General features: G+C 35.9%; 1 protein-coding gene across 1 annotated transcript; it reads right to left on the bottom strand.

Annotated features, from left to right (window-relative positions):
• Nucleotides 1-4,598: 4,598 nt before the first annotated feature.
• Nucleotides 4,599-15,753, bottom strand: LOC128514639 (exocyst complex component 3-like). Its single transcript, XM_053488431.1, has 13 exons — nucleotides 15,690-15,753; nucleotides 14,335-14,478; nucleotides 13,803-13,940; nucleotides 13,065-13,692; nucleotides 12,848-12,962; nucleotides 11,311-11,433; nucleotides 11,104-11,195; nucleotides 10,686-10,778; nucleotides 10,357-10,480; nucleotides 8,853-8,978; nucleotides 7,348-7,503; nucleotides 6,582-6,703; nucleotides 4,599-4,809 (listed from the first exon to the last, which is right to left on the bottom strand). Exons 1-13 carry the CDS (start codon nucleotides 15,751-15,753, stop codon nucleotides 4,599-4,601), a joined length of 2,136 nt encoding a protein of 711 aa, XP_053344406.1.
• Nucleotides 15,754-16,336: the final 583 nt, after the last annotated feature.

Genomic DNA, 16,336 nt, shown 5'->3' with positions numbered 1-16,336 from the left:
TAATAATAAATGTGGGGTTGGAATAAAAATAAAAATAAATTTATTATTGTTCACATCAGATATATAATTATAATATATAAATATAAATATATATAAATATAAACACAATGTCTAGGCTTAAAATAAGCCACACAGTCTGTGTATGAAATATGGCACCAGTAAAACCCAATCTATTATACACTCCCAGAGCACTTTATAAAGAACACCTATACAGCTATTTCTTCATGCAACTATCTAATCAGTAGATCATGTGGAACAGTTCATTGTTTAATATCATGCAGATACACACTAGCTGCTTTATGCAATGTTCACATTAACCATTAGTGTGAAGAAATATAGTATAATATCAAAGATTTTGAGTGTGGCAATGGATTGGTGGTTCCAGGTGTTCTGGTTCGAGTGATTTCTGTAACTGCTGATCTTCTGGGATTTTCACACACATTAGGATTTAAAGTTTACTCAGAATGGTGCAATGAGAATGAATAAATAAATAAATAAATAAATAAAAGTGGCAGTTCTGCAGATTAAAACATCTTATTTATGGGAGAGGCCAGTAAAGAATGGCCAGACTGGTTTAAAAAGAGAAGCGCTACAGTAACTCAGATAACCACTCTGTATTAATGTGGTAAACAGTAAAGCATCTCAGCTACACAATATGTCAAACAGAACGGTTACTACAACAAAGAAAACCCACATTGTGTTTCACTTCCAATTTTTAAATTACCAAATGTTTAAACAGAGTATAAATCAAGTCGTATACTGTTTAGGAAAACAATCATTACAACAAAATCTACATCCATTATGCAAGAAAAACATATATTTTAATATTTAATATTTTTCTTAAGTACTGATTTTTGTGTGTGTCAGTCACTCCCTTATCAAACTTTTCTTCAGCAAAACTAAAAAACCCATTTAAAACCACAAGTTCATTTGTCCTGAAGATGCTTTTGTACTGTAATTTAGATCATTTAAAGTTATCCTTGTGACTACTTCCAACATGATGAGCAAAAGTTACTACTTTCAGTACATGACAATGAGTTCAGTGTTCTGCAGGGATCGCGTGGCAGTCATGCCGACTTGGCTCACAACATCAAAGAAATGTTGTCAACTTTTTCTGGAATCCACATTATTATTGATTGTCCCTGGTGGCAATGCAAAGGCAGGCACTACCCTGTTTTTACTAAAGTGTTTCTAATAAGGTGTTCGATGGTGTACTTTATTGCCATTTTGTTTGCCAAAAGGAAACATAAACTCCTTTACACTGGGGTCTTGTAAAAATGGACCGACACTATTTATACGTCTGTTCCCTACTTATGCAATTGAGGATCATGCGTGCATAAATTGTAATTAAACAACTTAATCCAGTTGTTTTTATTTAATATCATGTACAACATAATGTAACAATCATGCATACAATATTTCCAGTTTAAAACAGTGATGTGAGACGATTGGGATAAAGGATGATACTTAAATCGACTACCAAGTAAATAGACAATACACAGTGACATTAAATGACATGAATAGACACATTCACAGTGACATTAAATATTTTTTCTTCCCCATGGAGTGAAATAAAAACACCTGACCCGTAAGTTATGCAAGACTGTACAACTCATGACATGTCTGGTGACTCACAGAATGTTACATTCAATTAATACACTAACTTATTCCCCAAACTAGAGGAAGTAAATGTACAATGAAATTAACTGTTCACTGACCATGATTTACTGTTAAATGACATTATGTTGCTTATTAAAACACTTAAAAAGGTATAAGCACACATCAATGGTTTCTTAAATTTCCTGTGTGCGTGTGTGTGTGTGTTTATGAGCAATAAAACAATCACTCACAGGGGAAGCTGTTCCAGATAATAAACAGTAAAAAGTGTTTTTCCCTCTTATATCAAGGCAATTTTTAACAACTGTTTTGAAATAAATACATTTATAAACAAAATGTTTATTTTAGCCCATTCCTTTTTTTAACTGTTACATTCAATGTTGTGGAACATTCATAAATAGAGTTAGCTCCTCCCATCACTTACACTGTAGTAGACTATAAACAGTCACTGGCTCATCATCCTCTCTTTTTTTCTCTTTTCTCTAGACGAAACTTTACTCCAAATCACTAGCTTATCTTTCCTGAAGATGTTTTTGTATTGCATACTCAAATATTAATTATGCTTGGTGCCATGCTGGCTTAATGGTTAGTGTTGCTTTGCCATCACCAGGTGAATAAATCTCACCTCCAGTCTATGTTTATAGAGTGTGTGTTCTCCCCGTGCCAGTACTCTGGTTTCCACCCACAGTCCAAAAACATATTATATAGGCTGACTGGTGTTTCCTATTTTCCTGAAGGTTATAATTAAGTGTATGAGTGTGTTTGGCTTTGTGTGTGCATGGGCATATGTGGCCACCATCCAGGATGTACCCCACCTAATGTCCTACCTATTGAACTTCCTAGGATATGCTCCAACCCGAGCCCTCACCACCACCTACCCTTACACTGGATATACTTACATTGTGTGGAGCATTACTATAGAAATGCTGATGTTGGCTGAGTTTTTATCAGGTGAATTCAAAGTCCCCATGAACACAGCTACAGACACACAAATAAACTCTAGTGTATTTCAAATTGCTTGCATACGGCATGTTTTAGTTCGCCTGACTTCACATACATACGAACATCCAATTCTTAATTTGATGATGGCCCACCCTTTGCAGCTATAAGAGTTTCAACTCTTCTGGAAAGGCATTCCACAAGGTTTAGGAGTGTCTTTATGAGAATTTTTGACCATGCTCCCAGAAGCGCAATAGCACTTGCGTAGGACGAGAAGGCCTGGCTTGCAGTCACCACTCGAATTCATTCCAAAGGTTGTGTTGAGGTGCAGGCCCGGCAAGTTTTTCCACAGCAAACTTGTTCATCCATGTCTTTATAGACCTTGCTTTTTTGCATGCGTGCACAGTCATGTTGGAACAGGAAGAGGCCGTCCCAAACTGTTCTGACAGAGTTGGGAGCCTGAAATTGTCCCAAAAGTCTTGGTATACTGAAGCATAAAGAGTTCCTTATACTAAAAAATAAGGGGCTGTCCCCAACTCCAGGAAAACAATCCCACACCAATTCTAATGACTATGCACCAGTGCTCAAAGCAAGGTCCATAACACGGATGAGTAAGTGAGTGACTTACACTGAGTGAATGACAAATGACAAAATTCATGAACACATTCCTAAACCCTGTGGAAAGCAATCCCGGAAGAGTTGAAGCTGTTACAGCTGCACTGGGTGGGCAAACATCATATTGAACTCTTTGGATTAAGAATATAATGTTATTGAAGTTCATATGCATGTGAAGGCAGGCGAACTAATACTTTTGGCAATATAGTGTAAAAATTTTGGCAATATAGTGTACTGTATATACAGCAACTTAAACAATACCTATACATTACTATATACATGAGCATACAGCATGGAGGATGAGAATGATTTTAATTGCTAACGCCAGGAAAAACTGTCAAATGCAATGTCAAAGTTTTGTGATGTAACAAACATCCGTGAGACAGACAGCAGTCATTCCGTTAGTGTGTGTGTGTGTGTGACAGTCATCCTACAAGCCCCGCCCCCCTCTGTTACTCCTGCCGTTATACCCCTATCTTACCTATGCGGTATGACTCATGGTGAGAAGCGGTGTTAGGCACTGTAAGCTGCCGCAAGTGACCGCCCAACGTTAGGTGAGATAGGGGTTATAGTAGTTAACAGCCAAACTTCGCTGAGTGATGATGGTAGAATAATTATAATGGTCTTGACTAAAACAACATGCATGAGGTTTCACAAAGGAGTTTTCATTTTCTGCAATAGAAAAGCTAGCTAATTACTTTTATCAGAAAGTAAGGCTGTAATGTAACTGATTATTTTTTAATGACAATTACATTAAAAAGTAATGAGTTACTTTAAAAAGTAACGTCCCCCAACACTGCTGCTGAGCCAGGGAAAAAAAGCTCAGTTACTTGACTCACATCAAGAATTCTACCAAGAGGTACCATTATATTTACTCACAATAACAATTCACGAAATAACAATCCTTTTTGTTATAACTTTATATATATGTACAGTAAAACCTTGAATTGTAAGTAACTTAGTCTGCGAGTGTTTTGCAAGACAAGCAAAAAATGTTAGTAAATTTGAACTTGATAAACGAGCTTTGCACTACGATCAGTAAGTATGCGCTTTAGTCTGCCGAGCGTAATGAGATCACAACTGAGCCAATGGTTCTTTTTCTTTCACGTGCTGCGGGATTGTGGGTAATCATCTCTCATGCTCGGTCTCAATGCACATGAGTCACTCGTATAGTCAACATCCGTGCACGCGCGTACTGTTGACTAAAACATTGTGACCATGTGTGTGCATGTAAAGCATTTTTTATTTTTGTCCATTATTTCTTATGGGGAAATTTGCTTTGATATATGAGTGATTTGGATTACAATCACAGTTTCAAAATGAATTATGCTCACAATCCAAGGTTTAACTGTATTTAATTATGTCAACGTGAACTGCATGTCACCTGATTTTGTTATATTGAGATGACCATTACAGGGTAGTTGTTATCATTTTCTACATGGGAGCACATTGGTAAAACAACAGAAGGGAAGGCAAGAAGAGAAGCTCAATGAAATACTTTTAGGCACATGGGAGAAGAAAGTTTGAGTCAGCTCTGGGTTTTGCAGATTGCTTATAGTTTGTTGGTAACACTCTCTTATCATGCGTACATCTGGACATCTGCTTTTCAGCTGCAAAAGCTGACAGATCTGTTGCTCACTGTGAAGGAGAAACAGTATACAATATTGTTAGACAGCAACAAGGGGACATAAAAAATGAAAAGCTCATATCACCGATAAAATAGTCTGAAACGTCTTTTAGCATGTAAGAGAGCTAGCTTGCACAGTGACTGGCTGAATCTGTTTCTCCAAAATGATCGCCAGTGCAGCATTGGTAACTGTGATCATCATGACAACACCATACAGAATTAATTTCCACCATCGCGTTGGTCGTCTAGTTAAATTGTAAGCTCTGGTTAAAGGTTGTTCTGCTCGTTACGCTCAATGGATGCTGCATGAATTGAGGGGATTCATTTCCTTGAGACTGAAAAAGTCACCTGTTAATCAGCAACCAGTTAAACAACTTCGCTTTAAAAGAATACACAATTTATAGAAGTAACTGGTCCACTGCTCATTTAAAATGGACTGTTTCAAAGTGGAAAAGTGTTCTATGGTCAGACAAGTCCAAATTTGACATTCTTCACACATGGAAATCACAGACGGGCTAAAAAGAAGGGAGAGCTTCCAGGGTGTTATCTGCATTTAGGTTAAAAGCCAGCATCTTTGATTGGCAGTGCATAAGTGCATATGCTATGGGCAGTTTGCATGTTTTGAAAGGGACTATGAATGCTGAAAGATATTGAAAGATTTTTGACGATGTCTATTTCAAGGAAGGTCTTGTGTCCAGATCTTTCACCTATAGAGAACATCATTAAACAAAAAATACATCAAAGACGACTACAAACGCTTCAGGAATGGGACCAAATTTAAACCTCATTGCTGAGACATCTTCAAACTGTTTTGAAAAGAAGAGGAGATGCTACACCATGGTAAACATGCCACCGTCCCAATTGTTTTGAGATCAGTAGCAGGAATGAAATTTGAAATAAGCTCATTTCGTGCATACGATTGTAAATTCCATGCATCTTCTTTAGGGTAAAAACACAGGCAAAATTGATCTTGAACAATGGTGAGTTGATGGTTCTGAGAGTCTGGAGTGAGCATGATGCAAAGTGGCTTGTGCTAAGTGCTGACCCAATTTAAGTATGAAAATTTTAATTTTGGATAAAGTCAGCTACAGGAAGCTATTGGAGAGAATATAGCAATGGGGTGGTAAGGGAAAACTTCCAGCCATTAAAAACAAGTCAGTGATGTGAGTTAGAGGTTCACAGGGCCACAGGAACAGACCTGCCAGAAGTTAGTTGGAGGAATCCAGTCCTAATATGACAGTGGGGCTGAACAACACACCTGAGTTAATAATATAAATAGAAATAGCTGGACCCTCCAATAGAAAAAAACTGCATGACAAACAGTTGTATACAGTGATACAAGGCAAGAAAGATATTTGGTTTGACGGACTGGCACAAAGTTTCGGAAATGTACTGCAGATCAGTCTTTCTGGCCATAATTTTTCATTTGCAAATGAGCTGCCAGGATGAGTTGTTATGAGATCAGAGCAGCCATGGGTCATGCTTCAACGCCAAAACATCTGCCAGACCCGCAGTATGTTGTTGTTGTTGTTTTGGCTGCTCCTGTTAAGATGTTTCTGCAGCAAATAATCCAATCTGCACAGGTTTTATGATGACGTATCCGGGCATTAGGACTGGCACTTCCTCCTTTGCCCTCTAACCAATCCATTATTTTCATTGTAAATTTGACTTATTAGCTCCTTTTATCTTAATGACAAAAACATCACTAGGACATTTGTACAATTACTATAAATACATAACTATGAAATAACATTTATAAAAAATATGGTGTGCCCAAACCCACCTGAGGTCAGGGTGGTGTTTTAAGAGTGCACAGATTTCCAGTACAAGGCTTTCTGGATCTTGCTCCTTTATCACCTCGGAAACTCTGGGTAAAATTTCAGACAGCCATTTCTTCTCTGATTGCTGTTGGAATAAATGGATTATTGTTGGAATAAATGGATTATTTATATAATGTTAAATATTTAATAATTTTAATCAATTAATAATTTATATTATTAATTCTTAAATATCAGCATCATCAACAACAACAAAAACATGCGCTGGTAAATGTATTTAGGTAATTATGAGAACCTCAGCAATAATTGGGATATGCTTTAATCCAAAATACTGTACGTAAGTTTTTTTTGCACATTACTTGGTCTAAGGGTAATAACATACATACCAGATAAAACATTTAAAACATATTACATAGATGATAGTGTATAGGTGGTGTATGATCTGGATAATACAGTTCAAAATCTAGGCAACGTAATTAGACTAAAATTAAATCTTACCAATAAGTGAAATTAAGCATTTTGCTTATTTTTACAGAACGTGAGACATCAACTCTTTGGGGAGATCATGTTAGGCGTTTATGTATTAAGCAGTTCCACAGGTCCAATAAATGTCGGGAACTGAAGATTATTATGAAGCCATGCAATTAAAACCAATATTCAAGAAAAAAAATTAATAAAATATGAAAAGAATATTACAACATCTGACATTATGTAATTGCAATGACTTTGCTTTTTTTGGGCTGTCTGTATGTGGGCAAGAGGCCTACTAACATTTCTGCCAAACAGTGTGTTGATTCTGTTGCTGTCCTCACAGAGAAAGAGTGCAGCTGCCTCCTGGTCATGCTTGTTTTTTAGTTTTAATTTCCTCTTTAGCATCCTCCTCACGTATTCAATCATCACCTCAAAATGAAGCTGGGTCAACAGCTCCTATACACACAGTTATAGAAGAGAGAGAAAGAGAGAGACAAAGAGAAAGGGAGACAGAGACAGAGATAGATTGTGTGCATGATGTACCGTCATTTTCAAACTCTCTCTTTTAATTAAATATATATTTCTCAGACATATAACTTTTTTCACCATGCCAGTTTTTTTCATCTGTCCTTGATTAACTGATCATCAGCATGTGTGCAGACCTCTATAAAAGCAGAACTTTTTGGAGCATTTAGGTGTTTGTTAACACAATCTTAAGAGGAAAAGACATGAACAGTGATCCTAAAGAAGCAATTGTTGCTGCACATCAATGTGAAAAGGGTTATAAAACCATTCCACAACAATTTGGTGTTCAACATTCTACAGTAGGAAAGATTATTCAAAAGTGGAAAGCATTCAAGACAGCTGCAATCTACAGTATAAGAAGTGGTTGTCCAAGCACATTCACCCCATGTTCAGGCAATGCAAGGCTCAGAGAAATACCAAGAAAAAAAATCTCTGACCCCACACACCCCACTGTAGGTCTTAGAAGAATACTGAGCAAGTACAGTTTGTTTGAAAGGATTGGCAGGAGAAACATCTTCTGTCTAAAAGAAAAAACATAAAAGCATGCCTGAGGTTCACAAAACTGCATTTGAACAAACCACAAGACTTCAGGAACAATGTCCTATAGACAAATGAGACCAAAGTGGAGTTGTTTGGCCTTAATGCCCAGCTCCATGTTAGGCAAAAACCAAACAGCATTTCAGCAGAAACACCTCCTCCCCTTCGTACACCTTGTACGTGTTGGAGAGATGATGATTTGGAATTGTTTTGCAGCCATAGGACCTGGACACCTTCCAGTCACTGAGTTGACCATGAGCTCCAAAGTTTTCTAGAGGTAAATGTGAGGCCATCTGTCCAACAGGTACTGGTCTAGATCGGGTCATGTAATAGATCGGGTCATGTAAAAGGACAATGACCTGAAGCACACCAGTACATCTATATTAGAAGGGCTGAAAAAATAAAACATCCAAGGTTTTGGAATGGCTTTGTTAAACTCCATACAACAACCTACTGTAGCTGAAATGCTGTGGAGGGACCTTAAGAGAGCTGTGCATAAGCAAATACCCCAAAAACAGTACTTTATGTAATGGCTGCTAAAAGTGGATCTACATTTTTATTTAAGTTCATTTTTGTTAAATTAATATGACACAGTGTAAAAAATTATGTTTTTTTAGTCCGAGGTTGTATTTGCATAATACAGGGAGCAGCTACAATCAAATTATTCTATTATTTTTACATAAAAAAACAACAACTTGACTATATGACACACTCCTGAATTGTATGGCGGTGGTGATGCTGACCTTTTGACAGTCACCGTGTAACCCCTTCAAAGAGTTAATTTTCTCCATCAAAGTATCTTCTAGTTGTTCAATAATCTTTTCATGCTCTGAAAACCAAGCTGGAGTCCACAATTTACAGTAAACCACCTGTGTAAATACCACAGAGAAAACAGATACAGTATATACAGTACAGTTTGTATATACAGAATATATACATTACATACAGTGTATATACAGTATATAATGTGGGTGTGTGTTTGAGTAAGTTTATTACTTCATGTAATATGCTGCATGTGTACATGAGCTTTACACCAACATTTCTGCATTTTTAAAAATCACTATGGTACTATGGTCCATGCTTTAGCTGAATGGTGCATGTACAGTACTATAGTATGAAATATGGTTTTAAAATGTACAGTAGTATGGCTCTATGGAACATGTAGTTGAATTAAATGGTTATACATGTTTATATACCATAATGGTAATATATATGATAAATATATAGTAGGGTGCCATTGTGTGTATGTAACAATAATGAATACCATAGTGTAAGCTGAAACCGGCTTTATGGACAAACATATCTAATATGGTACAGAATGTACAAGCATACCATATTAAATACTCGCTAAATTGCAAAAGCAAATAAAAAGCATGGTATTTACCAAAGTATTGTGGTATACACCATAGTACTACCACTGAAATGCCAAAGTACTGATCCTATATTATTGTATATACTATAGTTTATCACAGGACACTTTAGTACATACCAAATAAAAAAATTCTTATGGGTTTTAAGCTTTATATTTCCACTTGCACATGTGAACTGTAATGGAATGGCATGGCTGAATCTTTATTTCGAATATTTATTTAAGAAATGTGAGCTATTGCATCAAATCAGGTATTAAGTCACATTTTGGGTGATTTGAAGTATGTATAATTTCAGGTTCCTGGTTCAGTAAGTCTCATGTGACTTAAGTGGATGAGTAGTAGAGGGAACTGGAGTAGTCAATGGAGAGAAACCTACAGAAATAGAGCAGTGTTTGAGATCATTTCACTGAGCAAAGGCATATTGATGTGTGCATCCTAGCCATTTCTTTGGACTTGTGTGTCCACGTTAGTAGTCAGATAAAAGTCACTTGCAATAATAAATGTAAACTGTTTTGACATGAAAATATGATCTGACAAAAAAAACGGAATTTAACATCTAATTTCACAGCTTGTAATGTGAATGTAGACTCTATAGACTTACAAATTTAATCTTATAATCTCAAACAGAAATAGATTCAGTGTATAACAAAAAACGATCTGTTACAGCACTTGATGTGACTTTACAATTTCATGTGCTGGTAAAAATCTCAGAGTCACAGATTCAGCCTACACCACTGCTCAAAAAGAGCCTTTCCAGGACTGATCATTAAATGTAATTTTACTCATGGGCAGCCTTTCCAAACATGTAATGGGATATTGAATAGCCAGGTTGGAAGCCTAGCTTTGAGAATGGTCTAAGTGCATGATTTATAGATACCTTGAGACCTTTGTGTATTCCCAGGAGGAAGTAACTGTGACAGTCATCTCTAATCTCAGACACAATTGCCAGCCAGGCTACTTTCACTTCATCTGGAAGATTCTCCTGTTTCTCTATATAATCCCTGTAATTGCAGTAATTTGACATTACAACCTCCAAACGGTTCCTCATTTCAACATTTTTCTTAAATATTTGAATTCACACTTCCAATACTTGATGGTTAAAATATTTTCATTACAGAAAAGTAGCTTATTAAAATAGGTAATTAGCATAACAGTTCTTTCTTGAGAAAATAATTCAATCAGTAATGATAACTGATAATTACTCACCTTAACCTGCTGATATTAAACAGCTCAGCTTTTAAGCTTTCATTTATGTTTAGCTGCTGGTTTTTAAGATATTCCGCCATGGAGGTCTTATAACTGTCAAAAGTAAGTGAATATCTTTATTATAGGTTTGCTGCCACATACAAATAAAATGTTATTTTTAAACTAACATAGTTCCATGACCATTTAAAGCTATTAATTTTGGCAAAAAGTTCAAACGTATTTAACATCAAAGCTTCATTTTAAAGGAATACATTTTACAAACTGACTAAAAGATCCCAGTCCAGTCTAATTTCTGCCAAGACTGGAAGTCTAGGATTATTATTATTATTATTATTATTATTATTATTATTATCACTTCTCTTATCTCTTAGGAATAAAGTAGTTTGATAATAGTTTGATCAGCTGAATGCAATAATACCCCAATAGGAAGCTGTCCAACTGCAACAAAATTGTCTGTCCTTTTTCATTGCCCAGAAGGAATGCAACCTCTTTTATGGCTTCATCAACAACCTGTAAATTGCAACGTTCACACAAGTCCAGAGAAGACAAATTGTTAATTACGTAGCATGCTAACTCATAGTGATCTTAAACTATACGATTAGACAAATCATCCAAATGCGCATACCCCTATAACATCTAAAGCCAGATGGCAAAAATAATATTCATCATCAAGTTCAGGTTTTTTATTAGTCTGCCAGTCTGCCTCCTTTAACTTTAGAGCGTTGTCCAACCAAGTATTGACCTCCTTCTGTAAGAAAAAAAGAAACATAGGACAATTCGTGTGTCCTAAAAGTGAGCTATTGACACTTAAAATGACACTTTATACACTTTATTAGGATATAGTACTTCTGTTCATTCATGTAATTATCCAATCAGCCAATCCTAAAACAGTTGTGCATTCATAAAATATTAATGCAGATATACTGTAGGTCAAGAGCTTCTTTGAAGTTCACATCATACATCAGTGTTCCCAATGATGTTAAAAGTTGTTACATACAAAAGTTTACACAGATGGTGTGTTTTTTATGAGAAAAAAAATAGTAAGCAGCAGTATTTTAACAAATAGCCATCCTGTTACATGGTGACCACAGGATGTAATAATATTTATGAGAGCCATTACGCAGGGCTTCTGAGGAGGTCAACAATGTAGGAGTGTGTGAGAGTGCTTATGAGACACACACAGGAAGACCTTTTGTTCTGGACATAGTATTTATATATGGTATATTGTATACGGTGTATTTCCGTAAATATATTCTGCACTGCTCAGAACAGAAGGTCTTTCCGTGCATGTCTCATAAGCAGTCTCATGCACTTTTACAAAAGGTCTTTCCATGCATGTTACGTATCTTTACAACTTTGGTGAGCACAAAAACCTTTCACAATGCACAACTGAACCTTGAGCACGTAGGCTAAAACAGCAGAAACTACATCAAGTTTCACTCGGACAATCGTGCCCACTCACTGTCACTTGTTCCTTATAATGTTAAGGGTCACAAGGAGCCTTCAGGGCATTTGAGGCACGAGGCGAGTACACAACCAGGGCGGCATACCAGTCCACAGCCGCGTGTACAAACACACAAACTAGTTGAAATATGGCAATGGCAATTAGCCTAATCGCCATGTTTTTGGACTTTGGAAGCTCACCAAGTGAGGTGAGGACATACAAACTCCCACGTCCCCAGATCCAAGGTGGAAATCAAACCCTTATGCACTATGCTAACTAGGCCACTGTGAAAACAAAACAAAATATTTTGTGTGCCAGCCACTCTGGCAATCATGAAAATGAATCTTAAGTATGTGTATATATTTTGTCATAAAATTATTGTTTGATTTAACCCTTTCTAACTATTGAACTGCCACTCACTGCATAGTTCTATTAGAGAATGTCATCTGTAAGCACCATAAGAGATCAGCAGTTTTTGCAACACCAGGCTATCTGGCAAACATAACTCACACCATCATCATATCATCATCAGTATCATCATCACAATTTGCATAAGATCACATTCCTCAAGATCTGCATGATTTCACGCACTGCTGCCACAAAATTATCCAGTCAGATAACCGCATACATGAGCAGAGCCAAAGTGTTCATCTTTAAGTGCCCAATAAGTGTATAAAATATACAAGGATGTGCAATAATCTCATATATTTTGCATCACCTTTTTGTGTGACAGGTACTGCTCCTCCAGTGAATTATGATCCTCCTCAGATAACAAAGATCCTAATGAATCAGTGTCGATGTGCGGCTTCAGTTCATCCTGTTGCAAAATGTTCCTGAAAATAAACATTAAATATGTAACAGTGGTTTGATAAGGTGGATCAGTATATTTAGTTTGTTATAGCATGTAACCATGTTTCCATATAGGTTTTACCTACTTTAAATAAAAGTTTATTTGTTGAAGTATGAATCTGTAATCCTCCAAAGTAACACTGAACTGTAAAAGTTTTCTGAGTTTTGTTGAGAAAGCTTGATGGTAGAGCTGAGCATATATGTTACACACATTGAAATCTGATGAGTAACATCCTTGCACATAATTGACAACCTGAAGTAGGTCATTCTGAATGACACTGCCTATCTGTAACACTTCTCTTTTAAGCATTTCTCCTTCTTCAAGTTCTTCTTCATTTACTTGCTTAAGTCGTATCTCCACTACCTCCTTAAGTATCGTGTCATGGATCTGTAGGCATCTCATGGGTCGCCAACATGGGGGCTCCTCTGCCGCCTCTTCCCAGAGCCTGTCTTGATCCTCTTGCTGAACTATAGCCATTATGGCACTTCTCAACACCTCCTGACTGTCCATGATAAAGGAATTGTAGACAGCCATCTTCAGATGATCTATCAGGGTCTCATAGTCCGCCGTCAAACCTTTTATTTCATCTTTGGTGGAACTTTCATCCTTAGCTGAGGACTGTAAGATGAAGAGGCCCTTCTCCCTTTCTAAAAGTTGCTGGCTAGCTTCTGCCAGATATCCCTTTTCCAGATTCTGACTGAAGTCCAATAGGTCTGAAATAATGGGATACTTTTTTTAAGGAAAAAAAATAGCCTTCTATAATCAAGAAAATTTTTTGAGTACATGAGGAACAAAAAGCACAAGTTGTCTTAGTCTAACTTACTTGGGCTAGATTTTGAATTCTTTTTTGCTGTTTTTTTTGTCTTCAATATCAACTTTAGTAAATGTCCTGCAGAACTGCTTTCGGATTTTGAAGTTAGTTTAACCAACTCTGTGGAGTCACCTACAGCTCCATTATGCTCTAGGAAAAAAAAGCATCAACAAAGAGGAAACATGCACAATTAAAAACATTCCAAACCGTTGTCCATTTTCCAAGTGTTAATCCAAAATTAGAACTAAAAAGTATCATCTATATATTGGTTGTAATAATCATCAGTTGGACTGAAAGAGGTTGCATTTAGCTTGATCGTGTGTCACTATAATTCAACAGGATATGCTAAAAATTATATCATTATGTATTGTTTTCAACACTGTTTCACTTTTTTTCATAAAAATACTATTGTCAATGGCTGTCTGTGCCTTTCTTCTTCTCATCTTTTATTTAAACTTTTAATAAAATATTAGTAGCTAACTGTAAAACACCTGTGAAGCTCCATATACGTCCTGAAATCAGAAATCGATTTATTCACACCTACCTGGGTTACATTTTGAGGAATGTTTTTTGCCAAACTTTTTTGTCTTGAACAAGTGATTTAGGACTTTTGTGGAACCAGCTGAGCACTTTTTAGTTTCTTTAACTATTTCTACAGAAATAGAGTCACCATTGGGTCCATTATACTCTAAGAAAAAAAGGAAAAGAAAAACATCGACAACTAAAAGCATTTTAAACATGATAATCAAAAAGTGTTACAAAGTGGGAAAAGTGTTAATAAATCCTGAACAAAAAAATATGTTTTATTTAAACTCTATATGCTTTTGCATCAAGTCTACACAGAACCTACATTGTACACTTCATTATGAGCATTTATGTGCCCTGATGTGTCTGTACGGTGGCTGAGAAGTGCAAAACCAAATAACAAAACCAAAAACAAATAAAGTCAAAAACAAAACAACAAAAACAGAAAAAAAATACCAAAATTAAAAATTAAAAAAACAAAAACAAAAACAAAATAAATTTGAAAAAAAGTAAAAATCCGAAAACAAAATAATGAAACCAAAAACAAAATAACTAATTCAAAAACAAAAAAAAAAAAACAAAACGGAAAAATATAACAAATCAGAACACAATGACATATCCTGATGGAAAATACCAAATTACAAAACACAATGACAATTTAGTCGAACTGGAAAAGGTATACTGTAGTTTGCAAATGAAATTCTCATCGCTGATTGGAAGAGACATCTGTCACTCAATACATAAAAGAAGTACAGTCAAGTCTACGGTGGCCGAGAAGTGCAAAACAAAATGACAAAACCAAAAACAGAATAACAAATTCAATAATTAAATACCAAAATGGAAAACATTTAAAATTCAAAAACAAAACAAAATATTTTGTGTGACAGATGTCTCGTCCAATCAGCAGTAAGAATCCACACGCTTATGTGAGGTTTGCGAAAGAAATTCTTATCAATGATCTTGAGTGACAGATGTCTTGTCTAATAGCTGTATACAAATTTTAACTGTAGGCACCACACCTACCTTTTGTGCTATTTCGATATGTCGATGTTCTTATCGCTGATTGGGCAAAACATCTGCCATCCAAAATATAGGGGAAGTACTGCAACCTCACAGACATATGAATATATTTTTATTTAAGACTACGCCATGGGCTATTGAATAGGGTATTATGGGGTAGACTTGATGCAGAGGCATAACTCGTTAGTTACTCAATTAGTCTTTAATTGCCTTAAAACCTTGATTTTTTATTTTTACAGTGTAACAGCATGCTTACAGGTTAAGTTAAAAAGGAATATTCTGGGAGAAGCATGAAAGAAGACAAGAAAAGCATTAGCTAGTTATTACTAGATAGCTATGGGTTCTCTAACTCACCTTTGCTGCCAGCAATATTACCATTGTTGGTGTTGGTATCAGCAAACGGTTCAATAGTATCCATGCTATTGATCATCATTAATCACAGCACTTGATTCTTTACTAATATCTATTGGATTTAAAAAAGTCAAAATTATCTGTAAATTCAGTGATTCAACAATTTTTCTTTTTTTCTTTTTAGCCGTGCTCTAACTTCACATTTGCTTCATTTTTTGATTTTCCACACATCACACAAATGCTTTCTCAACTAACAAGTAGATAACTTAATGTACTTCTGTGCTGTCTAACTGATCAAGATGTCATCAACAGAAAAAAATAAAATAAAAGAGACAGTGGTTTTGTCTAAATTACATCTATATGAGCTATGCATATATATATTTTTAAATCATAATTTTTCTCTTGATAACGTTCATCTTTATATTAACACTTTTTTGGATTTTTCTACTAATTTTTCTCCATAAATTAATCGAATTTCCATCCATCTTATTAGGGAACTTCCCAATCAGCACGCAAGGCTAACATATGCTTCCTCTTAGGCATGTGAAGCCACAGACTTAATCTTTTTTAACTGCTGCTCATGCACTTTTAGGGAGTGGCGTAACAGATGCCCATGGTTGACTAATGTCACTATGATTGATGTAGGAGTG

This window comes from Clarias gariepinus, chromosome 27 (assembly GCF_024256425.1).
Source record: "Clarias gariepinus isolate MV-2021 ecotype Netherlands chromosome 27, CGAR_prim_01v2, whole genome shotgun sequence".
NCBI classification, from domain to species: Eukaryota; Metazoa; Chordata; class Actinopteri; order Siluriformes; family Clariidae; genus Clarias; species Clarias gariepinus.
Note: the sequence above shows the minus strand (reverse complement) of the source record. Positions and strands in the feature narration are given on the sequence as shown.